The 27,287-nt window shown below is 40.6% G+C and overlaps 1 protein-coding gene across 1 annotated transcript; it reads left to right on the forward strand.

Annotated features, from left to right (window-relative positions):
* Positions 1 to 889: 889 nt before the first annotated feature.
* Positions 890 to 22,759, forward strand: LOC115186612 (zinc finger protein 2-like; the record flags this gene model as incomplete). Its single annotated transcript, XM_029746189.1, has 2 exons — positions 890 to 1,028; positions 21,834 to 22,759. Coding segments are annotated over 2 exons (1,065 nt in total), but the record flags the coding sequence as incomplete, so codon positions are not given.
* Between the last annotated feature and the right edge of the window lie 4,528 nt (positions 22,760 to 27,287).

Consider the following 27,287-nt stretch of genomic DNA (forward strand, 5'->3'; position numbering starts at 1 on the left):
AACACCTTTGACTTATTTCTAGTTACTACTAATGTGAAAACAAGACTAAATATGACTATTGTTGCTCACTTGACTGTCTTAAGACAATTGTCAAGTAATTTTAACATTCATTACAGACGTCAATTGTTGTACAGTATCATGGCTAAGCTGTTTGCATCACCTTTTTCAGTGGATTTCTGCTGTTGTGAGCCTATAACTATCTATCTGACTTGTTCACACAGGAGAGAGACGTGACTATCATGGATCCTCTGGGGAGCCTCAACATCATGATGCTAACGAGGCAGAGACAAGTCTGTCCAGATTCTATCACCTCAAGAAACACCAGCAGAGACCCACAGGGAAGAAATATATCTGCTGCTCTGACTGTGGAATACGTTGCAAATCTTCATCAGAATTTAAAATACACCAGCGAGTACACACAGGAGAGAAATCTCACCACTGTTTTGATTGTGGGAAGAGTTACTTAAGATTAAAATCACTAAAAGTACACCTGAGAATTCACACTGGAGAGAAACCTTATAGCTGTGATCAATGTGGGAAGAGTTTTACTACATCTAGCTATCTGATTATACACCAGAGAACACATACAGGAGAGAAACCGTACAGCTGTACTGAATGTGGGAAGAGTTTTACTCAGTCAAGCAACCTGTTATCACACCAGAGGACACACACAGGAGAGAAATATTTTAGTTGTAATCAATGTGTGAAAAGTTTTAATACATCTAGTGAACTGACTGTACACCAGAGAACACACACAGGAGAGAAACCTTATTGCTGTGATCAATGTGGGAAGACTTATATTTCATCTTGCCATCTGACTAGACACCAGCGAGTACACACAGGAGAGAAGCCATTCCACTGTTCAGATTGTGGAAAAAGATTCTCATCTTCACAGAATATGAAGAAGCACGAGAAAACACACACAGGAGAGAAACCTTATAGCTGTAATGAATGTGGGAAGAGTTTTACTCGGCCAGACAGCCTAAAATTACACCAGAGAACACACACAGGAGAGAAACAATATAGCTGTAGTCAATGTGGGATAAGATTTGCTTGGCTAACCAGCCTAGTATCACATCAGAGAACACACACAGGAGAGAAATCTCCTAGCTGTGATCAATGTGGGAAGAGATACTCTGATAAAAGATCTCTGATTAAACATCAGAAAATACATGAAGGAGTTGTTTCATGATATCAATGAAATAATGTCACAATGTAGAATGTTTAACATTGTAGAAGGAGTATTTTAATGATGTCACAATGTAGAACCCTAAACGTTTGTCCCCTGTTCTATTGATTTCAACATGATATGGATATTAGCCTCAGGGGGAAAATCCAGGCTCTGAATTGAGAGAGTTACTATATATGAGATTTAACAAAAAGTGACTAACAAAAAAAGAGCTGTGTTACACTTACCACGTTGGTGACCCACTTGAATCAAAATGCAACACTTCAAAATGTATCTAGCTGCTTTCTACAAATTGTCCTCTAACCAGTGATGTACACATTATTCCCAGATTCCATGTGGTTTTTGAGCTGTTCGTTTTAACAGGACGTGCAACTTCATCTCCCTCCTGTCACACAAATGATTTTAGCATGATATACATGAATAAGTGTTGTGTTCCTTTGTTTAGCGACCCCTACATTTAAATGCATCACTCCAAAATGTAGCTGACTGTCTTCTGCAGGTTGTCCTCTAACCAGTGAGGTGAAATATATCTCCCATTTCCATGTGTTTTTGTTTAGTTGTTAGTTTCAACATCATGTACAACCTGATTTCCCCCCTAATCGATGTCAGTGATTTATTGCTACTTGTCAAAACAACAGCGTTTTTGGTGCTTCTGCAGTTTATAAGGAGCTTGTTTTAAAAAATACAAGTAATATTATTATTGTGGCAGATGTTTGTGTACATAGCACATGTTATGTTTAGGTTTTCAATTTATCACAAACTGTTTCTGCATATTGGTTATTGATTTGGACACGTTATAACTTTGTTTTGACATTGGGGCTGTCCCACCTAGCAAAATGTCATTGAAAAGACGTCGAAAATAAGACTGTGCAATCAAATATTTCATATTTACAATTCATGTAACATTTAGTAATGATATATATTTATGCAACCAACTGACAATTTTTTTGGTACAATTATATTCACATTGTTGCCGCGTTTTAATGAATATCAGGGTTAATTCTCCGATGTGCCAACCCAAATGTTCTAGAGCATGACATTGGAGACTGGTCCCCCGATCCAACAACATGCCTATCTAGTGAACCCTGAAAAGAGAGAGAAGCTCTGCAGTGAGGTGGAAAGTTACTACGGATATTGCAGGAGTTTCCTCTTGAAATCAGACATGTCCGTGGTAAGGACAACTTGGTTGCTAATTGTCTCAAGGATGGGCAGTCAAAAAGATTTGTGTTTTGCGTTTAGCCAGTGAGTTGCCATGGATCACAATTTATTTTGACTACATGTTTTTCTGTATTGGAGATGAGTTTTGTTTGGGCTCGTTCCAAGGGGATGAGAGTTCTAGAAGCTAGTGGGATTTAGAAAGAGGAGAGTTCTAGAATGTAGTGAGTTTTAGGAGGACGAGAGTTCTAGAAGCTAGTGAGTTTTAGGAAGACGAGAGTTCTAGAAGCTAGTGGGATTTAGGATTCTATCGAAAGAAAAAGGAGAGAAAATAAAACGATTGTATATTATTGTTTAGAAATATGTGTTTTTCTTGTTTTTAATTGTTGACAGCCAGTAGACACCATGTTTATATTGGTGAAGGTGAAGCATTGTAGTTGATTATAATGTGAAATGGAAGTTGTTTTCTGTTGGTGGTGAGCAAACTTGTCCATCAAAAACATAGGATATATTTGTTGTCTTAAAGGGGAAGGTGTTACAGGCTTTGGTATTTCGATTTATGTTTTGAGGTTGGACTTTAGCAGGTATAGCTCGTTAGCACGTCTAGCTCGTTAGCACGTCTAGCTCGTTAGCACGTCTAGCTCGTTAGCACGTCTAGCTCGTTAGCACGTCTAGCTCGTTAGCACGTCTAGCTCGTTAGCACGTAGGACGCACTGATTGGTGTCACCTCGTTAGTCAGTATGTGTTACACCTGTGCTGGCTTGTCCATCTCGTTAGTGGGAAGGTGTTTCACCTGAGCTGGTCCAGGTTCTATTTAAGAGTGTCTGGCCCAGTGCTCCAGTTGTCTTGATACATGTGGAGAGTCAACACCTTTAGTTGCTCCACCTTTTTGGTTTGCTTCCTGTCTTTAAGTTTGGTGTGTGTTTTTCTTTTGTTTGTCTCTTCTTGGGCAGATTTAGTGGGTCTCATGGTGGGTGTCTTTTAGGTCCCAGTTGTTGTTACTAGTCAACTTTCAGTGGACACCCTCATAGTTTCTTTCAGAACCCTCCTAAAACCCCACCTGTTTAGTTGTGGTTGTTGTCAGTGACTCTTTGTTAGTTCCCTCTTCTATTTGAGCAACATTTGAGATTTTTCTTGCTGGGGAACGTAACAACAAACAATGTAGTAAAACAAGCTGGTATTTTGGGTTGGATATTGCATCCAATTAATATTTTAATCAATGGCATTTCCTTAGAATGCTCATTAGTCTTTCAGTTGTTAGTCTTCTGTTTTTTATCCTCTTACGTTTGTTGTGTACTAAAGTCTTCCCTGTGGCTCAGTTGGTAGAGCATGGTGTTTGCAATGCCAGCATGGCGTGTGCATCGCCAGGGTTGTGGGTTCGATTCCCACGGGGGGCCAGTACAAAAAAAAAATGCATTAAATGTATGCATTCAAGTCGCTCTGGATAAGAGCGTCTGCTAAATGATTAAAATGTAAATGTACTAAATATTTCTGTTTATTTTCATTGTTTTTTTTTCACTGTGAAGCCATTGCGTTGCATCCATGTCTGAAATGTGCTGTATAAATAAAGCTTCATTTGATTTGAACATATTGTAAAACAAATGAACCCGATGACTGACCATGTCCATCTTAGTATGATAAACAGTATCAATCCCACTTTTCCAGCCTGTTGAAGGCGTGGTGGAGTGGTAAACACCACCCCCGGCTCTACCAGGGGCTTGAGGTGGTCTCCCACAGCTCTGCTTCTGTCATGTTCTGTGGCCTTGCTGTACCATTTATTGACTGCCCCTGCAACACAGAAACACATTTAGTCATATTATATAAAACACTCAAAGTAATGGATATGGAGTATCTATGGCCTCAGTTACACCTGGCACCTATATGTGACTTCTGTCATCTGATCACTCCAAACTGCATTAGGTCTGGATGCACAAAAGTCACAATGTGCTGCATTAGGTTTAGATCTGCCAGCATTGTGTTCGGAATTTGAGTCTGGCCACCGAATATGCAAATTAACGTTCATACAGCCAGAAGGGGTGAGAAATTACACCAATATCAGTGGATAATTTTCACTAATGTAAATAAATATAGATGATGGAACATATTCCCTTTTGCTGACGTGATGAACCACTAAGGGAACATAAATATTTACCATCTAAACCATGTGTGACCTCTCACCTCTCTGGCTGTAGAAGTGTTCTTCCTAACCAGTCCCTCAACAGCTCTCTGACTGAGCTCCACCCTCACTGGGTCTTCAGAGGAGAGGAAGGCTGAGGAGGGATGGAAGGATGAATGGATCAGTCAGTCAATAAAGTGTAGAGCTGCTGTCTATGCTGTCTGACAAAACCACTATTTTAGTAGTTAATTAAAGTAAATAAGGCTTTATGACTGCTGAATACCAACTATCAATCACTTAGATCATGTATTTTCAGGTAGAGATACATACTTGGGACGTCCCTAGCCCATTGAAGTTGACATTTAAAATGGTTACGGTTAGGGTTTAGGGTAGGGATGTCCCAAGGACCCCAGATTGCATTGACCGTTGTGCATTCTTCTGTCTCTTTTACAAAGCAGGTGTAAAAGAAACACAGACAAGACAAGTCGGCATGCAGTGCATTATGGTCATTGTAGTTTAAAAAAATAGCATCTAATTATGCCAGTCTATATGTGGGGTTGTTAGAGAAGAATGTGATTGTCAGCCCTAACAATTCATTCTAGCACCTTATCAGGCTCTGAAAATGACTTCATTGATGTTACATCTATTCCTTCTATTCCAGAGGACAGCAGAGGAACTTCATCGATTCTACTCTTTCATCAATACAAGCAGTGAACATCTGAAATTCACCATCAACTTTGATGCACATGAAACAAGTTATCTGGACATTTTGATTTAAGAGGAATGGGGATGGCTTTAGCACAGACCTATACTGGAAGCCGACTGACAGTAATTCTCTCTTACGGGGAGTCAACTTCCACCCTACACCCGTAAAAAAAAACCAATTGTAATACTTGAGTGAAGAAAACATTTTAAAATGTAAATTTGTAATTTTAATTTTGTAAATTTAAAACAAAAACATAACTGTTTGTCCTTATAGGGAACCAGATCGTGACTACAGCTCAGTTACTAAGTCTTTAGCCACACTGTGTTGTTACACTGGTGAGTAAAAACTCATGCTTCCTACCCTTTAACTTGTTGTCTGAAGATAAAATGTACATTTTACTGAACTGCGTCCAGTCAGCAGATGGACTAGATGCCTCTTAGGCCGCCCATTGTGACTCCATCAAGAATTCAGCAGAGCAAGTTTGTATGAAGGTCTGGTTATTAAATGGGTACATAGTTCAATAGTAACATCCTCTAAAACGCTCTGGTACAAACTTTACTGCCCTGTTTCCAGTTGTCCACATGGCTGGAAGAACCTATTCAAGTAAGTAAATAATGTATTATTAGCTAACTAGCTACAGTGCAGGCTAACTCAAATGAGCTGCTAAATGAGCTATCTAGACAACTTCACATTCTGTATAGATAGATAGATAGCTAAGTGAATGAAACATCACCATCTACCTAACTTCATATTAGCTAGCTGTCTTGATGTATTTATCACTGTAAAAAACAAACTCCAAATGCATTTGTAGGTAGCTAGCTAACAGCCATGGAGGAGGGTGAAAGGATAGCAGCCCCAACTGTCAGTGAGAGAGGAGGCTATTCTGGATAGGGCAGGTACTTTTGTGTAGTTCCTGTCCCTAGAAGTGAGGACGGAGATAATAGTAACATAATATTCAGTGTGGTGTAATTTGACTATAATGAAGTCTGTTTCTTGTGAGGTTTTCTGTCCTCAGATAAAGAGCTCTATGAAAGCCAGTCTACATATGAAGAGGTCCCAATGAAGAGCAGTGGTTCTCAGTCCTGGGGACTCAAAGAGGGGCACATTTTTGTTTTTGCCTTCACACTGCACAGCTGATTCAAATGATCAACTCATTATGAAGCTTCAAGTGGTATTTATGTATTCATTTGTGATGCCATGCTTGATATGATCCTGTTATTGTCACATGCTACACATGTACATATGTGTGCCCATGCATCTATCAATCCAATGTTATCATGATTTGTTATCAGGGATATTATACTTTAGTAATCCACAATGACCTGGTGATGTAACAGTCTAGTAATTACATTGTCTTCCATATTCCTACAGAAACCTTGTAACTGGAGATTCCTTCATAACGATTGCCTAAAGTTACCGTGTAGGACACTGTAAGGTTGGGTGACCAGGGCCATCTAGGACTGCCTCCTGGAGGAATTCAGGTGTGTGAAGGCTACCTGTGTCCTGCGTAACTTCATGAGGATGGACACGAGGACCAGGAGGGGATCTGCAGTTCTCCGCCGTGTGCCAGAGGAGAAGTCTGCTGCTCTGCAGGATGCCTCAAGGATGGGGTCCAACAACGCAGCAAGAGAGGCAATCCGTGTGCAGGAGATCTTCACCTCCTACTTCTTCAAAGAGGGTGCTGTTCCCTGGCAACACCATAGACTACACTATGCACAACCAAAGGCTCTTTTAAGAGCCATTCACATTGCAATAAGAGTATTCTTCCATTTACTGAGCTATGTCAACTGCAGTTATTCAATTCATAGTTTCTCTCCCTTTGATTTCTACTTCTCAGGTGAGGGTGCTGTGTAGGTAAGGGTGTGATGTCTGTGCAAAAACAAAACAGGCTATTTTAAATCACCCATATTGAAAAAATGTAGAACAATTAGACACCCTATAACCCACACCTACACACTCATGAATCAATCTGATTGATGGATTGTGTTGTGCAGTAAACAGGCTCAGGTGTGTAACTGTGGATCCTTCCACATTCAAAGAATAGGAAAGAGGGCCAACCATGGAGAATAGTAAGACACTTCATTATTTCTATAACTACACTGTATTGTTTGTCCTTGTGGGTCCGTTCATGTTTTTCAGCATAAAGTACTCTGCAGCCACTTAGTGTGGTGTGGACACCAGGTGAGGCCACACAGAGATTCCTGTTGAACATTGTCGCTTTCACTACCTTATTTTCTCAATAACAGTCTCTCTCCTTCACTTCATCCCTCTCTCCTCTTCTCCCTAAATCCTCTAGGTTATATCAGCTGTGTCGGTGAACCCCTCCTGCATCTGAATTGGCTACATAGAGGGCACAGCATGATCAGAGGTGAGAGGTCACCTGGTCAGGTCAACAGGAAGTATTATTAAAGAGATGCTTTACATTGAAATACAGACAGAGATGCAGTAGTTCCGGAGTTAATGATCCCAGGTCAGTTTATATTATACAGGAAGTATTATTAAAGAGATGCTTTACATTGAAATACAGATATAGATGCAGTAGTGCCAGAGTTAATGATCCCAGGTCAGTTTATATTATACAGGAAGTATTATTAAAGAGATGCAGTCGTCCCAGAGTTAATGATCCAAGGTCAGTTGTGCATTTCACCTCCTGATTGATGACTAACAATGTTAGAATAAAAAATAAAAACACAAGGTTTAAACATGCTCTCTCTCTCCATCTGTCTCTCGTCTGCAGGTATGTTTTGATGTGAGAGGATGCCAACCCCCAGTCCCATCATCGCCACCTCACCTGCTTTTAAGAACCTTTGGGCCGACGAGAGACACTATTATGTAATTGTGATGAACTGAGAGAATATTTATGTAGCACTGTGATTCATTAATCATGTGCTGCCTTCCCTGCTCCTATGTGCTTACCTCTTTCCCTTTCTGTCTTTTACACCTCTCTCACCACCTCCTCTTTCTTCCTCTGTTTTTATAATGCACAACAGATGTGCATTGAAGTACAGATTAAACTTGTATTTATAACACTTGGATAATGAGCTTTTCAATAAAGCGTTTCACATTCTCTACTGGTTGAAATGAAGTGTAATGTGATGAAATACTCCACCTATCCTGTCTTTATCAGATCAATGCAGATGAAGGACATTAGATGTTGAGATGAACCAGTGTTAGAGTCTTTACATGATGCATAGGAAGTGTAGTGTTCTGTTTTTTAACATTATATTTCTGTATATATGAATTAACTAGTTAAATCCTGTTTCTAGTCTATTAGTTTATTAGTCTATTAGTCTATTAGTATCAATCCCACTTTTCCAGCCTGCTGAAGGCGTGGTGGAGTGGTAAACACCACCCCCGGCTCTACCAGGGGCTTGAGGTGGTCTCCCACAGCTCTGCTTATGTCATGTTCTGTGGCCTTGCTGTTCCATTTCTTGACTGCCCCTGTAACACAGAAATAAACACATTTAGTAATATACACTCCTGAAAAAAATAAAGGGAACACTTAAACAACACAATGTAACTCCAAGTCAATCACACTTCTGTGAAATCAAACTGTCCACTTAGGAAGCAACACTGATTGACAATAAATTTCACATGCTGTTGTGCAAATGGAATAGACAACAGATGGAAATTATAGGCAATTAGCAAGACACCCCCAATAAAGAAGTGGTTCTGCAGGTGGTGACCACAGACCACTTCTCAGTTCATATGCTTCCTGGCTGATGTTTTGGTCACTTTTGAATGCTGGCGGTGCTTTCACTCTAGTGGTAGCATGAGACGGAGTCTACAACCCACACAAGTGGCTCAGGTAGTGCAGCTCATCCAGGATGGCACATCAATGCGAGCTGTGGCAAGAAGGTTTGCTGTGTCTGTCAGCGTAGTATCCAGAGCATGGAGGCGCTACCAGGAGACAGGCCAGTACATCAGGAGACGTGGAGGAGGCCTTAGGAGGGCAACAACCCAGCAGCAGGACCGCTACCTCCGCCTTTGTGCTAGGAGGAGCAGGAGGAGCACTGCAAGAGCCCTGCAAAATGACCTCCAGCAGGCCACAAATGTGCTTGTGTCTGCTCAAACGGTCAGAAACAGACTCCATGAGGGTGGTATGAGGGCCCGACGTCCACAGGTGGGGGCTGTGCTTACAGCCCAACACCGTGCAGGACGTTTGGCATTTGCCAGAGAACACCAAGATTGGCAAATTCGCCACTGGCGCCCTGTGCTCTTCACAGATGAAAGCAGGCTCACACTGAGCAGATGTGACAGACGTGACAGAGTCTGGAGACGCCGTGGAGAACGTTCTGCTGCCTGCAACATCCTCCAGCATGACCGGTTTGGCGGTGGGTCAGTCATGGTGTGGGGTGGCATTTCTTTGGGGGGCCGCACAGCCCTCCATGTGCTCGCCAGAGGTAGCCTGACTGCCATTAGGTACCGAGATGAGATCCTCAGACCCCTTGTGAGACCATATGCTGGTGCGGTTGGCCCTGGGTTCCTCCTAATGCAAGACAATGCTAGACCTCATGTGGCTGGAGTGTGTCAGCAGTTCCTGCAAGAGGAAGGCATTGATGCTATGGACTGGCCCGCCCGTTCCCCAGACCTGAATCCAATTGAGCACATCTGGAACATCATGTCTCGCTCCATCCACCAATGCCATGTTGCACCACACACTGTCCAGGAGTTGGCGGATGCTTTAGTCCAGGTCTGGGAGGAGATCCCTCAGGAGACCATCCGCCACCTCATCAGGAGCATGCCTAAGCGTTGTAGGGAGGTCATACAGGCACGTGGAGGCCACACACACTACTGAGCCTCATTTTGACTTGTTTTAAGGACATTACATCAAAGTTGGATTAGCCTGTAGTGTGGTTTTCCACTTTAATTTTGAGTGTGACTCCAAATCCAGACCTCCATTATGTTGATAAATTGGATTTCCATTGATTATTTTTGAGGAATTTTGTTGTCAGCACATTCAACTATGTAAAGAAAAAGTATTTAATAAGATTATATCATTCATTCAGATCTAGGATGTGTTATTTTAGTGTTCCCTTTATTTTTTTGAGCAGTATATATGAATTACCTAGTTAAATCCTGTTTCTAGTCTATTAGTTACAATGTGTAAGCATTGATGTCCCAGGACCAAGATTGGTAAACACTGTTGAAGTGTATAATTGTAAAACATACATGCAGACACAGCGTCATTCAAAGACTGGAATTTGATACTCCTGGTATTGGATATGACTGAAAAATAATCTCAAAGACATTCATACCTAAACTGCACCTTTATTTGCCAAGGTAGAGTACATGATCAGTGAATATATTAAATGTACAGGCTACAATGTGGGGATCTCATGCATGGTAATAACTACATGTATATACAACTTGCATCCTTGGCACAACATGATATTATATTCTACTCAATCCATAGGCTTCATTAATGTCATTCAGGCTGATTTGAAGTTGATACAACTGGCTATGATAGCTGAGGTTCATAGGTTCTGAACTAATATGTATACCAAACGTTTGGGTCCATACACAGATCGGCTAGATAGCTAGCTACACATCCATAGTCATACAGGTATTTTAATCATCCACCTCACAATAAGCAAGAACATAGCTAGCTACATTATTTCATCTATCTGCATGGCAAATATCAGCAAGGCAAGCTTACAAAATTGTACATTCAATTTGCAGTGAATTCTTCAGCTAGCTAGATTTTATACATCCACTGTTTCACAAAACGACAGCCTGGTTTGCTGGTTGTTTCAGGAGTCCCTAAAACAACCAGAATTACAATTTCATACTCATGTCACAACAGCCATAAAGCTAGCCAGCTAGCTGGTTAATGTTAGCTAGTCAGCTAGCTGGTTAATGTTAGCTAGTCAGCTAGCTGGCTAATGTTAGCTAGTCAGCTAGCTGGTTAATGGTAGCTAGTCAGCTAGCTGGCTAATGTTAGCTAGTCAGCTAGCTGGTTAATGTTAGCTAGTCAGCTAGCTGGTTAATGTTAGCCAGTCAGCTAGCTGGTTAATGTTAGCTAGTCAGCTAGCTGGTTAATGTTAGCTAGTCAGCTATCTGGCTAATGTTAGCTAGTCAGCTAGCTGGCTAATGTTAGCTAGTCAGCTAGCTGGCTAAATCGCGATTTTCGTAAATGAACTTTATGATTAAAAAAAATGCATAATCGTTTGTCTCTACATTAACTAACATTCCTGTCAACTGTACATGTTTTTGCATGTTTCGGTATGAAGTTATAATCCCTTACATTTGCTTCCATCCTAGTGTTTCTGTCCTCCATCTTTGATCCAGTTCAGTTCTGTGTAGGGGTTCCCCTCTCTCCTAGTATTTCTGTCCGCCATCTTTGATCCAGTTCAGTTCTGTGTAGGGGTACCCCTCTCTCCTAGTGTTTCTGTCCGCCATCTTTGATCCAGATCAGTTCTGTGTATGGGTACCCCTCTCTCCTAGTATTTCTGTCAGCCATCTTTGATCCAGTTCAGTTCTGTGTAGGGGTACCCCTCTCTCCTAGTATTTCTGTCAGCCATCTTTGATCCAGTTCAGTTCTGTGTAGGGGTACCCCTCTCTCCTAGTATTTCTGTCCTCCATCTTTGATCCAGTTCAGTTCTGTGTAGGGGTACCCCTCTCTCCTAGTATTTCTGTCCGCCATCTTTGATCCAGATCAGTTCTGTGTAGGGGTACCCCTCTCTCCTAGTATTTCTGTCCACCATCTTTGATCCAGATCAGTTCTGTGTAGTGGTACCCCTCTCTCCTAGTATATCTGTCCTCCATCTTTGATCCAGTTCAGTTCTGTGTAGGGGTACCCCTCTCTCCTAGTATTTCTGTCCGCCATCTTTGCTGAAGAAAGTCTAACAGTCACTAGTGCAGCAGCAGCCTCCCCGGGTCCTAGTGCCGGCCTGATAGGAAGTTTAAGATGCGACGTTGACGAAAAAAAGAAATCACAGAAAAAATATATTGACTGATATTGATTTATTTAGGGGGGGGCTAATGAATATTTTAGCACCAGCGATGTCCCTGATTCCTACCCTTTAACTTTTTGTCTGACAATAAAATAAACATTTTACTCAACTGCGTTACCCACTCCAGTCAGCAGATGGCGGTCTGGGAATTTAAGGTAATGCTGTTGGTGTGACGTATAATCTAGTGGACGGAACTCTTCTTTCAACAGCAGCAACAGTTCGTCAGCCACCTCGGTAGCTCGCTAGACAAAATAGCCGAACCGATAAAGCTCTTTAGACGCGTTAGTGTATATTAGCCACTGTGTTTTAAACCCACTTCTGTCGCCTAGTTAGTTATCCGTTTTAATTTCATATTTACGGTGTTGTTGTTATTGGTCAGCTAGCGGGCTGGTTAAGTTAGCATTAGCCTAGCTAGCTAACATCCCCGACCATGCGGTTACTGAGCTACTCTCCTCCTGCTAAAGAAGATGAGGTCTGCTGGACGGAGAAAGAAGCTCTCGTCAAAGAGGAGGAGGAAGAGAAAGATGTTTCAATACAAAAACAAGTAGAGAGTGAGGCTGTTACAGTGAAAGAAGAAGAGAAAGACGTTTCAGTGAAAGAAGAAGAGAAAGACGTTTCAGTGAAAGAAGAGGAAGAAGAGGATGATGAAGACGCGTTCAGAGTGAAAGAGGAGGAGGATATCACAGTAAAACAAGAAGTAGAGGGTGAGGCCGTTACTGTGAAAGAAGAAAAAGACGCGTTCAGAGTGAAAGAGGAGGAGGATGTTACAGTAAAACAAGAAGTAGAGGGTGAGGCCGTTACTGTGAAAGAAGAAAAAGACGCGTTCAGAGTGAAAGAGGAGGAGGATGTTACAGTAAAAGAAGAGGAGGATGCAGTTTATGGAGTGAAAGAGGAAGAGGGGGAGATGACTGTCACATCGATAAAGGAGGAAACTGGATATCTAGGCCCGGTTTCCCAAACGCATCTTAAGGCGTCCAATGGTTCTTACGGTGAACTTAGCAATAAGATGGGTTTGAGAAACCGTTCCCTGATTAACACTAGTAAGTACTGTCTTAAATACAGAGGCACAAACTCTGCAGTTGTTGAACTGATGTGTGGTGAACCTCTTACATCTAGGGGGCAGTAATTTCACGGCTGGATAAAAAACGTACCCGATTTAATCTGATTATTAGTCCTGCCCAGAAACTGGAATATGCATATAATTATTAGCTTTGGAGAGAAAACACTCCAAAGTTTCTGAAACTGTTTGAATGGTGTCTGTGAGTATAACAGAACTCCTATGGCAGGCAAAAACCTGAGATGCTTCTGTTCAGGAAGTACCCTGTCTGAACATTTCTTGCCCTTCTTGATTCTCTCTATCGTTTACAAAGGATCTCTGCTCTTACGTGACACTTCTCACGTCAACAATGGAGTCTCACAGCCCGGGAAAAACAGGAATGATGTCATTCAAAGCCCTGGCTGAAGCACACGAGAGCAAAAGCTGAGTGGTCAGTCAATGGACTAAGCCTTAGGCGCGTGACACGCCCCGCCCCCGGCTTTCGGTTTTTTCCTCAGTTTACAGACAGGCAGATTCCCGGTCGGAATATTATCGCTTCTCTACGAGATAAATTGCATAAATATTGGTTTTAAACAGCGGTTGACATGCTTCGAAGTACGGTAATGGAATATTTCGAAATTTTTTGTCATATTTTGCGTCATGCTCGTGGCCGAGATTTAGCGTTGGGATAGTGTCTAGAACGCACGAACAAAACGTCGCTGTTTGGATATAACGATGGATTATTTGGGACCAAACCTACATTTGTTATTGAAGTAGAAGTCCTGGCAGTGTATTCTGATGAAGAACAAGCAAGGTAAGAACATTTTTCTTATAGGAAATGTGATTTTGGTGAAGGCTAAACTTGCAGGGTGTCTAAATAGCTAGCCCTGTAACGCCGGGCTATGTACTTACATTATTGCAAAATGTGCTTCATCCGAAAAGCTATTTTAAAATCGGACATATCGAGTGCATAGAGGAGTTCTGTATCTATAATTCTTAAAATAATTGTTATGCTTTTTGTGAACGTTTATCGTGAGTAATTTAGTAAAATCACCGGAAGTGTTCGGTGGGAATGCTAGTTCTGAACGTCACATGCTAATGTAAAAAGCTGGTTTTTGATATAAATATGAACTTGATTGAACAGACATGCATGTATTGTATAACACAATGTCCTAGGTGTGTCATCTGATGAAGATCATCAAAGGTTAGTGCTGCATTTAGATATGGTTTGGGTTTATGTGACATGATATGCTAGCTTGAAAAATGGCTGTGTGATTATTCCTGGCTGGGTACTCTGCTGACATAATCTAATGTTTTGCTTTCGCTGTAAAGCCTTTTTGAAATCGGACAGTTTGGTTAGATAAAGGAGAGTCTTGTCTTTAAATAGCTGTAACATAGTCATATGTTTGAAAAGTGTAAGTTTTCGGATTTAGAGGAGTTTGAATTTCGCGCCCCGCCCATCATTGGATATTGGAGCAGACGTTCCGCTAGCGGAACGTGTAGATGTAAGAGGTTTTAAAGGGGAAATCTGCAATAGCTACATCCATATTGTGACTTTTAAATTATTTATTTATAGCCATTGATTCTTGAAGAATATAACACATGCTTCATGAGCTTAGTTCAACTGTTGTACCCCATCAGAACCACAAATAAGCTTTTTTTTACTCCAATGTAAATCAACACTGTATAGCCTCAACATAGTTAAAACTATAATGTTGATATCATGGATGGTCAGTCCTTGCATCCATAGGTCTGTCTATGAATTTGAAAGTAGTTACATTTCTCCAACCCCATAATCATCTTATAACCAAAACAGTGGTGGAATGACAGATTTGTTATTGTTTGAACTGCAGATTGCTGGGTTGTGTGGGTTTTTTAAACAGTAACAAAATGGCTGCCCAGAGGCTTGGTTTGGTAAACAGCTGAGGGATGGGGGAAGGAGGAGTGTAACCACTCAAATTTATTCATCCAGGATGTCATAATGATAGTTTAACCAGGTTTCTAGGATATATAGTATATTCTAGAATTCATCCATGATGTCATAATGATAGTTTAACCAGGTTTCTAGGCTATATAGTATATTCTAGAATTCATCCATGATGTCATATTGATAGTTTAACCAGGTTTCTAGGCTATATAGTATATTCTAGAATTCATCCATGATGTCATAATGATAGTTTAACCAGGTTTCTAGGATATATAGTATATTCTAGAATTCATTCATGATGTCATAATGATAGTTTAACCAGGTTTCTAGGCTATATAGTATATTCTAGAATTCATCCATGATGTCATAATGATAGTTTAACCAGGTTTCTAGGCTATATGGTATATTCTAGAATTCATCCATGATGTCATAATGATAGTTTAACCAGGTTTCTAGGCTATATAGTATATTCTAGAATTCATCCATGATGTCATAATGATAGTTTAACCAGGTTTCTAGGCTATATAGTATATTCTAGAATTCATCCATGATGTCATAATGATAGTTTAACCAGGTTTCTAGGCTATATAGTATATTCTAGAATTCATCCATGATGTCATAATGATAGTTACCCAGGTTTCTAGGATATTTAGTATATTCTAGAATTCATCCATGATGTCATAATGATAGTTTAACCAGGTTTCTAGGATATATAGTATATTCTAGAATTCATCCATGATGTCATAATGACAGTTTAACCAGGTTTCTAGGATATATAGTATATTCTAGAATTCATCCATGATGTCATAATGATAGTTTAACCAGGTTTAGATATAGTATTTAGATATAGTATAGATATAGTATATTCTATAACTGCCAGTGTAGATTTCCTGTGGAGGCAAATTATTAGAGCTGTTGATAAGTCATTGTATAATATTCAGCCAATTGTTTTTCATGCCATTACATTAAAGGCAAGACATACCTAGATTCAATTACATTCATGAATTGGTTTGAAACCTTTGTTTTAAACCCTTCTCAAAATTGGTGCCTTGACGGATTTGTAAAAAATGGTTTTTGCTGTGGTTTGGGTTTTTGTGACATTATATGCTAGCTTGAAAAATGGGTGTCTGATTATTTCTGGCTGGGCACTCTCCTGACATAATCTAATGTTTTGCTTTCGTTGTAAAGCCTTTTTGAAATCAGACAGTGTGGTTAGATTAACGAGAGTCTTGTCTTTAAATAGCTGTAAAATAGTCATATGTTTGAGAAATTGAAGTAATAGTATTTCAAACGTTTTAAAAATTGCGCCACAGGATTCAACTGGCTGTTACGTAGGTGGGACGAATTCGTCCCGCCGGTCCCATAGAGGTTAAAGATTAACTTCTTGTTAATCAAACCACGGTGTCAGATTTCAAAAAGGCTTTACCGTGAAAGCATACCATACGATTATCTGAGAACAGCGCCCAGCAGACAAATCATTACAAACAGTTACCAGCCAAGTAGAGGAGTTACACAAGTCAGAAATAGCGATAAAATGAATCACTTACTTTTGATGATCTTCATATCGTTGCACTCGCAAGACTCCCATTTACTCAATAAATGTTCGTTGTGTTCGGTAAAGTCTCTCTTTATATCCAAAAACCTCAGTTTTGTTCATGCGTTTTGTTCAGTAATCCACAGGCTCAAAGGCAATCACAACAGCCAGACCAAAAATCAGAAAAGTATCAGTAAAGTTCGTAGAAACATGTCAAACGATGTTGATAATCAATCCTCAGGTTGTTTTTAGCCTAAATAATAGATAACATTTCAACCGGACAATAACGTCTTCAGTATAAAAGGTAAACAAGAAAGGCGCGCTGTCGATCTCGCGCATGAAAAATCTATGGGACACTGAATGGTCCACTCATTCAGAGTGGTCTTACACTCTCATTTTTCAGAATACAAGCCGGAAACCATTTCTAAAGACTGTTGACATCTAGTGGAAGCCATAGGAAGTGCAATTTGAGACCTAAGTCAATGGAATCTGTATAGGCAGTCAATGGAACACTACAACAACAACAAAATCCCACTTCCTGGATGGATTTTACTCAGGTTTTCGCCTGTCATATCAGTTCTGTTATACTCACAGACATTATTTTAACAGTTTTGGAAACTGTAGAGTGTTTTCTATCCAAATCTAAACTTACTTTGGCACGCTTTTCATCCAGAGGTGAAAATAGTGCCCCCTACCCTAGTGAGGTTAACACCCCGGCTGTCCTACAATCCAAACTAGATGCCCTCAATCTCACACAAATTATCAAGGAACCCACCAGGTACAACCCTAAATCTGTAAACATGGGCACCCTCATAGATATTATCCTGACCAACTTGCCCTCCAAATACCTCTGCTGTTTTCAATCAGGATCTCAGCGATTACTGTCTCATTACCTGCATCCGTTATGGGTTTGCGGTCAAACGACCACCCCTCATCACTGTCAAACGCTCCCTAAAACACTTCTGCAAGCAGGCCTTTCTAATCGACCTGGCCCGGGTATCCTGGAAGGATAATGACCTCATCCCGTCAGTAGGGGATGCCTGGTTGTTCTTTAATTGTAATTTCCTCACCACCTCAGATAAGCATGCCCCTTTCAAAAAATGTAGAACTAAGAACAGATATAGCCCTTGGTTCACTCCAGACCTGACTGCCCTCGACCAGCACAAAAACATAGAATAGTCTCCGCGATATGCAACTTTCAGAGAGTCAGGAACCAATACACACAGTCAGTTAGGAAAGCAAAGGCTAGCTTTTTCAAACAGAAATTTGCATCCTGTAACTCTAACTCCAAAAAGTTATGGGACACTGTAAAGTCCATGGAGAATAAGAGCACCTCTTCCCAGCTGCCCACTGCACTGAGGCTAGGAAACACTGTCACCACCAATAACTCCACGATAATCGAGAATTTCAAGAAGCAATTCTCTACGGCTGGCCATGCTTTCCTCCTGGCTACCCCAACCCCGGCCAACAGCTCCCCGCAGCTACATCCCCAAGCCTCCCCATCTTCTCCTTCACCCAAATCCAGATAGCTGATGTTCTGAAAGAGTTGCAAAACCTGGACCCGTACAAATCAGCTGGGCTAGACAATCTGGACCCTCTCTTTCTAAAATTATCCGCCGCCATTGTGGCAACCCCATTACTAGTCTGTTCAACCTCTCTTTAGTATCGTCCAAGATTCCTAAAGATTGGAACGCTTCCGCGGTCATCCCCCTCTTCAAAGGGGCTGACACTCTAGACCCAAACTATTACAGACCTATATCCATCCTGCCCTGCCGTTCTAAAGTCTTCGGAAGTCAAGTTAACAAACAGATCACTGACCATTTTGAATCCCACCGTACCTTCTCTGCTGTGCAATCCACTTTCCGAGGTGGTCACAGGTGCACCTCAGCCACGCTCAAGGTACTAAACGATATCATAACCGCCATCGATAAAAGACAGTACTGTGCAGCTGTCTTCATCAACCTGGCCAAGGCTTTCGACTTTGTCAATCACCGTATTCTTATTGGCAGACTCAATAGCCTTGGTTTCTCAAATGACTGACTCGCCTGGTTCACCAACTACTTCTCAGAGTTCAGTGTGTCAAATCGAAGGGCCTGTTGTCCGGACCTCTGGCAGTCTCTATGGGGGTACCACAGGGTTCAATTCTCGGACCGACTCTTTTCTCTGTTCAACGATGTTGCTCTTGCTGCGTGTGATTCCTTGATCCACCTCTACGCAGATGACACCATTCTGTATACATCTGGCCCTTTGGACACTGTTAACAATCCTCCAAACGAGCTTCAATGCCATACAACACTCCACCCGTGGCCTCCAACTGCTCTTAACTTCTTTGGGCTATGTGGGACGTTAGCGTGCCACCCGTGGCGCACCCTATCAACAGCAGGTGCATTTCAAGAGCGGCAAATTTGAAACCAAATAAATGTCAAAATTCAAGTTTTTCAAACATACAACTATCTGGCACCCTTTGAAAGATAAACATCTCCTTAATCTAACCACGTTTTCCGATTTCAAAAAGGTTTTACGGCGAAAGCATAAAGTTAGGTTATGTTAGGAGAGTACATTGACAATAGCTGTGTGTATTGTATTGTCAGTTCAAAGACAGGCGTCACCAAAACCATAAAATCAGCTAAAATTATGCACTAACCTTTGACAATCTCCATCAGATGACACTCCTAGGACATTATGTTAGACAATGCATGCATTTTTAGTTCTATCAAGTTCATATTTATATCTAAAAACAGTGTTTTACTATGGCGTTGATGTTCTGGAAATCGTTTCCCTCCAATACCGGCAGTCAAGTCATCACAACAAAATAATTAATTAATATTAGAAAACATTGGTAAAATATTATATTGTCATTCAAAGAATTATAGATTTACATCTCTTGAACGCAATGGACTTGCCAGATTTAAAATTAACCTTACTGGGAAATCACACTTTGCAATAATCTGAGCACTGCGCCCAGAAAAATTCACATTGCGATACAGACTAACCGCCATGTTGGAGAGATCTAAAATCGAAAATACTATGTAAATAATCCATTACCTTTGATTCTCTTCATCAGATGTCACTTCCAAAGAATCCCAGGTCCATAACGAATGTAGTTTTGTTCAAAAAAGCTCATCATTTATGTCCAAAAACCTCCGTGTTGTTAGCACATGATCTAAGCCAGCCGGACTTCACTTCACGAACGAACGGAAAAAATGTATTTACGTTCGTTCAAACATGTCAAACGTTGTATCGCATAAATCATTAGGGCCTTTTTTATCCAGAACATGAATAAAATTCAAGGCGGACCATTGGGTTCTCTTTTAAAACGTTTCGGAATGAGAGTACCCACCATCAACTCGTGCGCAAGGTGTCTAATGGGCCATCACCGTTCCAAGGCTCTTCTTCAGTCAGATCTCAGAGTAGAAGACTCAAAACACTTTGTAAAGGCTGGGGACATCTTGTGGAAGCAATAGGAAGTGCCAAAATATTCCTCAGCCCCTTTGTTTTTCAATGGTATAGGCTTAAAGTCAATTCAACACATCAGGTATCCACTTCCTGTCAGAATCTGTCTCAGGGTTTTGCCTGCCAAATGAGTTCTGTTATACACAGACACCATTCAAACAGTTTTAGAAACTTTAGGGTGTTTTCTATCCATATATAATAAGTATATACATATTGTAGTTACTGGGTAGGATTAGTAACCAGATTAAATCGGGTACATTTTTTTATCCAGCCGTGAAAATACTGCCCCCTATACCCTAACAGGTTAAACGCTAGTAAAACTAAATGTATGCTCTTCAACCGATCACTACCCGCCCGTCCAGCATCGCTACTCTGGACGTTTCTGACTTAGAATATGTGGACAACAAAAAATACCTAGGTGTCTGGCTAGACTGCAAACTCTCCTTCCAGACTAATATTAAGCATCTCCAATCCAAAATTAAATCTAGAATCGGCTTCCTATTTTGCAAACAAAGCCTCTTTCACTCACGCTGCCAAACATACTCTTGTAAAACTGACTATCCTACCGATCCTTGACTTCGGCGATGTCATTTTCAAAATAGCCTCCAACACTCGACTCAGCAAACTGGATGCAGTCTATCACAGTTCCATCCGTTTTGTCACCAAAGCCCCATATACCACCCACCACTGTGACCTGTATGCTCTCATCGGCTGGCCCTCGCTACATATTCGTCGCCAAACCCACTGGCTCCAGGTCATCTATAAGTCTTTGCTAGGCCGCCTTCACTCACTGGTCACCATAGCAACACCCACCCATAGCACGCGCTCCAGGAGGTATATTTCACTGGTCATCCCCAAAGCCAATACCTACTTTGGCTGCATTTCCTTCCAGTTCTCTGCTGCCAATCACTGGAACGAATTGCAAAAATCAAGTTGGAGACTTATATCTCCCTCACTAACTTTAAGCATCAGCTATCTGAGCAGCTTACCGATCGCTGCAGCTGTACACAGCCCATCTGTAAACTTAACTTTATTGACAACACCCAAATGGATACTGTCATTAACACGGTTCTTCAATAATTACACATAATTCATAATACTGTAGCAAACATTATATTAAGCAGGACATTCAAATGAGCCTTACAATTATAATCCAAAGTAGTGTGAAATGCACTCATAACCAACCTGGAAATGGAGGTTACTCCCCTGAGTTTCCCCATTCACATTCAGAATACATTGTGAAAAACTAAAATCTTTGCTCACCATTTTTGCTCCAGGCAGATATAGTACATCCATAACTTTCGGTTTCCTCATTAGCAGGGAGGAGTTTCTGCAATCAAATTGCCCTCGTGCCGCAATTTTAGCAAACACAGAAAGGGGCCTATATTGGAGACCAAAAGTCGTCTGGCACACTGCTTAGGATTTCAACAACATGAATATCTTATTTATAGCCTACAATCATCAATGTTACTACTAATGTGAAAAGAAGTCATTTTAAGACAATTGTCAAATAATTTTAACATTCATTACAGACGTCAATTGTTGTACAAGATCATGGCTACGCTGTTGGCATCACCTTTTACAGTGGATTACCGCTGTTGTGGGCCTTTAATCATCTGTCTGACTTTGTTGTTCACACAGGAGAGATACTTACCTATCGTGGATCCTCTGGGGAGCCTCAACAACCTCGTGATGCTGAAGAGGCAGAGGAGAGTCTCTCCAGATCAGAACACCTCAATAAACACCTGCAGAGATCCACAGTGAAGAGAACTCACTGCTGCTCTGACTGTGGGAAGAGATTCACCTCCCCAGCAGGCATTAAAATTCATCAGAGAACGCACACAGGAGAGAAACCTTATATCTGTGGTCAATGTGGGAAGAGTTTTAGTCAATCTAGCTATCTGACAATGCACCAGAGAACGCACACAGGAGAGAAACCTTATAGCTGTGGTCAATGTGGGAGGAGTTTTACTCAGTCAGGCAGCCTGATATCACACCAGAGAACACACACAGGAGAGAAATCTTATAGCTGTGATCAATGTGGGAAGAGTTTTACTACATCTAGCTCTCTGACTCAACACCAGAGAATACACACAGGAGAGAAACCTTATAGCTGTGGTCAATGTGGGAAGAGTTTTAGTCAATCTAGCTATCTGACAATGCACCAGAGAACGCACACAGGAGAGAAACCTTATAGCTGTGGTCAATGTGGGATGAGTTTTACTCAGTCAGGCAGCCTGATATCACACCAGAGAACACACACAGGAGATAAATCTTATAGCTGTGATCAATGTGGGAAGAGTTTTACTACATCTAGCTCTCTGACTCAACACCAGAGAATACACACAGGAGAGAAACCTTATAGCTGTGGTCACTGTGGGAAGAGTTTTGCTGCATCTGGCTCTCTGACTCTACACCAAAGAATACACACAGGAGAGAAACCTTATAGCTGTGGTCAATGTGGGAAGAGTTTTACTATGTCAAGCAACCTGATATCACACCAGAGAATACACACAGGAGAGAAACCTTATAGCTGTGATCAATGTGGGAACAGTTTTACTCAGCTAAGCAACCTGATATCACACCAGAGAACACACACAGGAGAGAAACCTTATAGCTGTGTTCAATGTGGGATGAGTTTTGGTCGATCTGACCATCTGGTATCACACCAGAGAACACACACAGGAGAGAAACCTTATAGCCTTATAGCTGTGAACATTCTCCGATAAGACATCTGATCAAACACCAGAAAATACATGAAGGGGTTGTTACATGATATCAATGATATGTCACAATGTAGAATGTTTTAACATTGTAGTAGGAATATTTTAATAGTGTCACAATGTAGAACCCTAAACGTTTGCCCCCTGTTCTATTGATTTCAGCATGAAATGGATATCAGCCTCATGGAAAAATACAAGCTCTGAATTGAAAGAGTACTATTTATGAGATTTAACAAAAAAGAGTTGTGTTACACACGTTGGTGACGCACTTGAATCAAAATGTATCTAGCTGTTTTCTATAAATTGTCCTCTAACCAGTGATGTACACATTATTCCCAGATTCCGTGTGGTTTTTGAGCTGTTAGTTTTAACAGGACGTGCAACCTCATCTCCCTCCTCTCGCACAAATGATTTTAGCATGATATCGAAGAGTTATGACATAAGTGTTGCATTCCTTTGTTTAGCCATCCCTAAATTTAAATGCATCACTCCGAAATGTAGCTGACTGACTTCCGTAGGTTGTCCTCTAACCAGTGAGGTAAAATATATCTCCATTTCCATGTGTTTTTTGTTTTGTTGTGTTAGTTTGAAGAGCAGATTCAACCTGGTTTCCCCCCAAATCGATATAAGATTTGTGTTTTGCGTTTAGCCAGTGCGTTGCCATGGATCTTTATTTATTTTGACTGCATGTTTTTCTGTATTGGAGATGAGTTTTATTTGGGCTCGTTCCAAGGGGACGAGAGTTCTAGAAGCTAGTGGGATTTAGGAAGACGAGAGTTCTAGAAGCTAGTGAGTTTTAGGATTCTATAGAAAGAAAAAGGAGAAAAATAATACTATTGTATAATATTATTATTTAGAAATACGTGTTTTTTTTTCTTGTTTTTAATTGTTGATAGCCAGTGATTATATTGTAGAAGGTGAAGCATTGTAGTTGATTAAAATGTGAAATGGAAGTTGTTTTCTGTTGGTGGTGAGCAAACTTGTCCAACAAAAATATAGGATATGTTTGTCTTAAGGGGGAAGGTGTTACAGGCTTTGGTTTTTCCATTTATGTTTTGAGGTTGGACTTTAGGTCTCGCCCGTTAGCACGTAGGACGCACTGATTGGTGTCACCTCGTTAGTCAGTATGTGTTACACCTGTGCTGGCTTGTCCATCTCGTTAGTGGGAAGGTTTTTCACTTGAGCTGGTCCAGGTTCTATTTAAGAGTGTCTGGCCCAGTGCTCCAGTTGTCTTGATAGATGTGGTGAGTCAACACCTTTAGTTGCTCCACCTTTTTGGTTTGCTTCCTGTCTTTAAGTTTGGTGTGGGTTTTTCTTTTGTTTGCCTCTTCTTGGGCAGATTTAGTGGGTCTCATGGTGGGTGTCTTTTAGGTCCCAGTTGTTGTTACTAGTCAACTTCCAGTGGACACTGAGAGCAAAACTGCAAGATTATGTTATAATACTTTTATTGCATCAAATGGTTGTTTTATGCAACAGAATAGAGGGTTCTTAGAACTATTGTGTCTGTGTGTTCTACTGAGGATGGGCCTCTGGGAGAAAACACTGACAGGAGATTTACAATGTCTTTTGGGTGATAAAACCTAAAGAGACCGCATTCCAGAGCATGAGTTAATGTTTCTGTTCTATATGGTACCAGGGAGAGATGACCCCAGGGCCAGACCCTGGTCTCTACACAAAGAGTACTGTTTTTACAGCAGATACTGTCGGCTGAGGATTTTAAGTATCTTTCATACAAATCTTAACCTTGTGACCCGTTCTATACATCTGTTGTTGGTCATGTAGGTTGAAAGGGGTGTATCTTGGCTGTAAAAGACCTTTGTACTTTTGTCTCGTGGCTCTCAACGAATCATCTGGGGGTGATTCATCTCTCAATGAATCATCTGGGGGTGATTCGTCAACCAGCCATCATTATCATAGGGCACCCAATTGATTGACTTTATGTGTTGTATTGACCTGCTCCCTTATAAGTGAATAAAGATTTAGTTTAAGAATAACTCTGACTTGTGTGATAAGTTTGTCTCATTTGATATTAACCACCACATTTGGCGATGGGGATGTGAATCTTGACTTGGTGACCGCTCCTGGTGACCTGTGTAAATGGTGCTCCAGGGATCCCTCTAACTTGGGATCTCAGGGAGACCACACTGCGGGAACGGAGCAGATGGACCCACCTTTGATCTGAGAGGCAGTGAGCCGAGTGGATACCACATCTCCAACGTAGTTATAAAAAAAGAGGTGAGCAAAACACGCAAAGTGTAGTTTTTAGAAAATCCTCGTAGGCTCTGAGTGTGTATCCTGTGTGGAGGTGTAAACAGGGCCCAGTCAGTTGAATCTGAGTGTGTATTCCTGTGTGGAGGTGTAAACAGGGCCCAGTCAGTAGGCTCTGAGTGTGTATTCCTGTGTGGAGGTGTAAACAGGGCCCAGTCAAACTGGATGAGAACTAGAATCTGTGTTTACTAGTTAAGACCATTTATGATATAGTATAAGATAGTACGGTGCACCTGTAATTGTTTTAAACCTGTAATTGACCATTTAAATACAGGAGAACCTATTTCAACATGACAGAGAGTCAGTCAGGAGTCCCTGACCTTATCTTCTCTCAAGAACAACATCAACATCACAGGCCACAAACTTTGATACTGTTAAAGACTTCCAAAAGTGTTTTAATGGGGTTTCTCCCTGTGCACCTGCCAATGTAAATCCATTGAACGAGACAAGTTACCAGACAGGACATATTGCCAATGCTCTTCCCATTGATAACCTGAATGACAATTAACTAGTGGGCGGTGGTGGAGATGACGGCCTATTCGATGACGTCGTCCATCGGGATTCCCCCAAAAAAGAAGACGCTCTGGATTGATCACTGGAGTCAGATGTGAAGGAGGAGGTTGAATTGCTGCATGCAAAAACACTGTTTACAAAAGCTTTGTTAAAGAACAAGAAGGCTGGCACACTGTTTACAAAAGCTTTGTTAAAAAAAATAGCTTTTCTTTCAAAAACAAGGACATTCCGAAGTGACCCCAAACTGTTGAACGGTTAGATCCTTCAACCGAAGTCGCGACTCCCCACAGTATGTTGTACCAAAGTTGACTGACCCTTAAGGGAACTACACTGCCATAAATACAAGGAAAGTCAAGAAGTGTTAAATAAATAAAAAAAAAAAAAAATACAAATCCGGCAAGGCACCAACTTTGAGAAGGGTTTAAAACAAAGGTTTGAAACAATTTATAAATGTTATGGAATGTAGGTATGTTTCGCCTTTAATGTAATGGCATTGAAAATAAATGGAAAAAGGCGAATATGTGTTTGAATACCCATACTAACATACTGTATACTACATACTTAATGAGTACATACTATTAGTTAATTGTAGAATACTGTAACTACATACTTAATGAGTACATACTCTTAGTTAATTGTAGAATACTGTAACTACATACTTAATGAGTATATACTACATACTATTAGTTAATTGTAGTATACTGTAACTACATACTTAATGAGTATATACTACATACTATTAGTTAATTGTAGTTAACTGTAACTACATACTTAATGAGTATATACTACATACTATTAGTTAACTGTAGTATACTGTAACTACATACTTAATGAGTATATACTATTAGTTAATTGTAGTATACTGTAACTACATACTTAATGAGTATATACTACATACTATTAGTTAATTGTAGTATACTGTATACTACATACTTAATGAGTATATACTACATATTATTAGTTAATTGTAGTAAACTGTAACTACATACTTAATGAGTATATACTATTAGTTAATTGTAGTATACTGTAACTACATACTTAATGAGTATATACTACATACTATTAGTTAATTGTAGTATACTATATACTACATACTTAATGAGTATATACTACATACTATTAGTTAATTGTAGTATACTGTAACTACATACTTAATGAGTATATACTACATACTATTAGATAATTGTAGTAAACTGTAACCGAACCGTTTCCTTTCAGTTGAGGCTCTTCTCCTGTCTACCGGAAGTTTATGCTGTTGCTATGCAACCTCTTGCTAGCTAGTTATCATAACACATTACTAGTTAGACATTTTACGACTTCGGGTGTGTTTTTAAATTCAATCTTGAATACCAGAGTGCTTCATAAATTCAGACCGTTGTCAGATTGTCCGTTTATAAATTCAGCCCGTTTCGCTCTCGGAGCCACTGGCCGCTCCGGCCGAGGAGTTGGGTTGATTTGACCGTTCTGACCTTAGCTTGCTAGCTACTTCCAGACACAAATGAGACTTTGACCATTTTACTCGCCCTAGCAGAGCTGGTTAGGCAGTTTTCATGTTATCCAGAGTGACTGTAACTGTGCTGCTGGAAAACATTTAATTACGGTTTTTGTTGCCGACGTTTACTGACACCTGGACATATTCAACGGGTGTTGAGCGCTAGTAAATTCATTATTCTGCTCTCTGGTACTCAGACGAGAGTGCTCTGAAATCAGA

The sequence above is a fragment of the Salmo trutta genome, unplaced genomic scaffold (assembly GCF_901001165.1).
Source record: "Salmo trutta unplaced genomic scaffold, fSalTru1.1, whole genome shotgun sequence".
Classification (NCBI taxonomy): Eukaryota; Metazoa; Chordata; class Actinopteri; order Salmoniformes; family Salmonidae; genus Salmo; species Salmo trutta.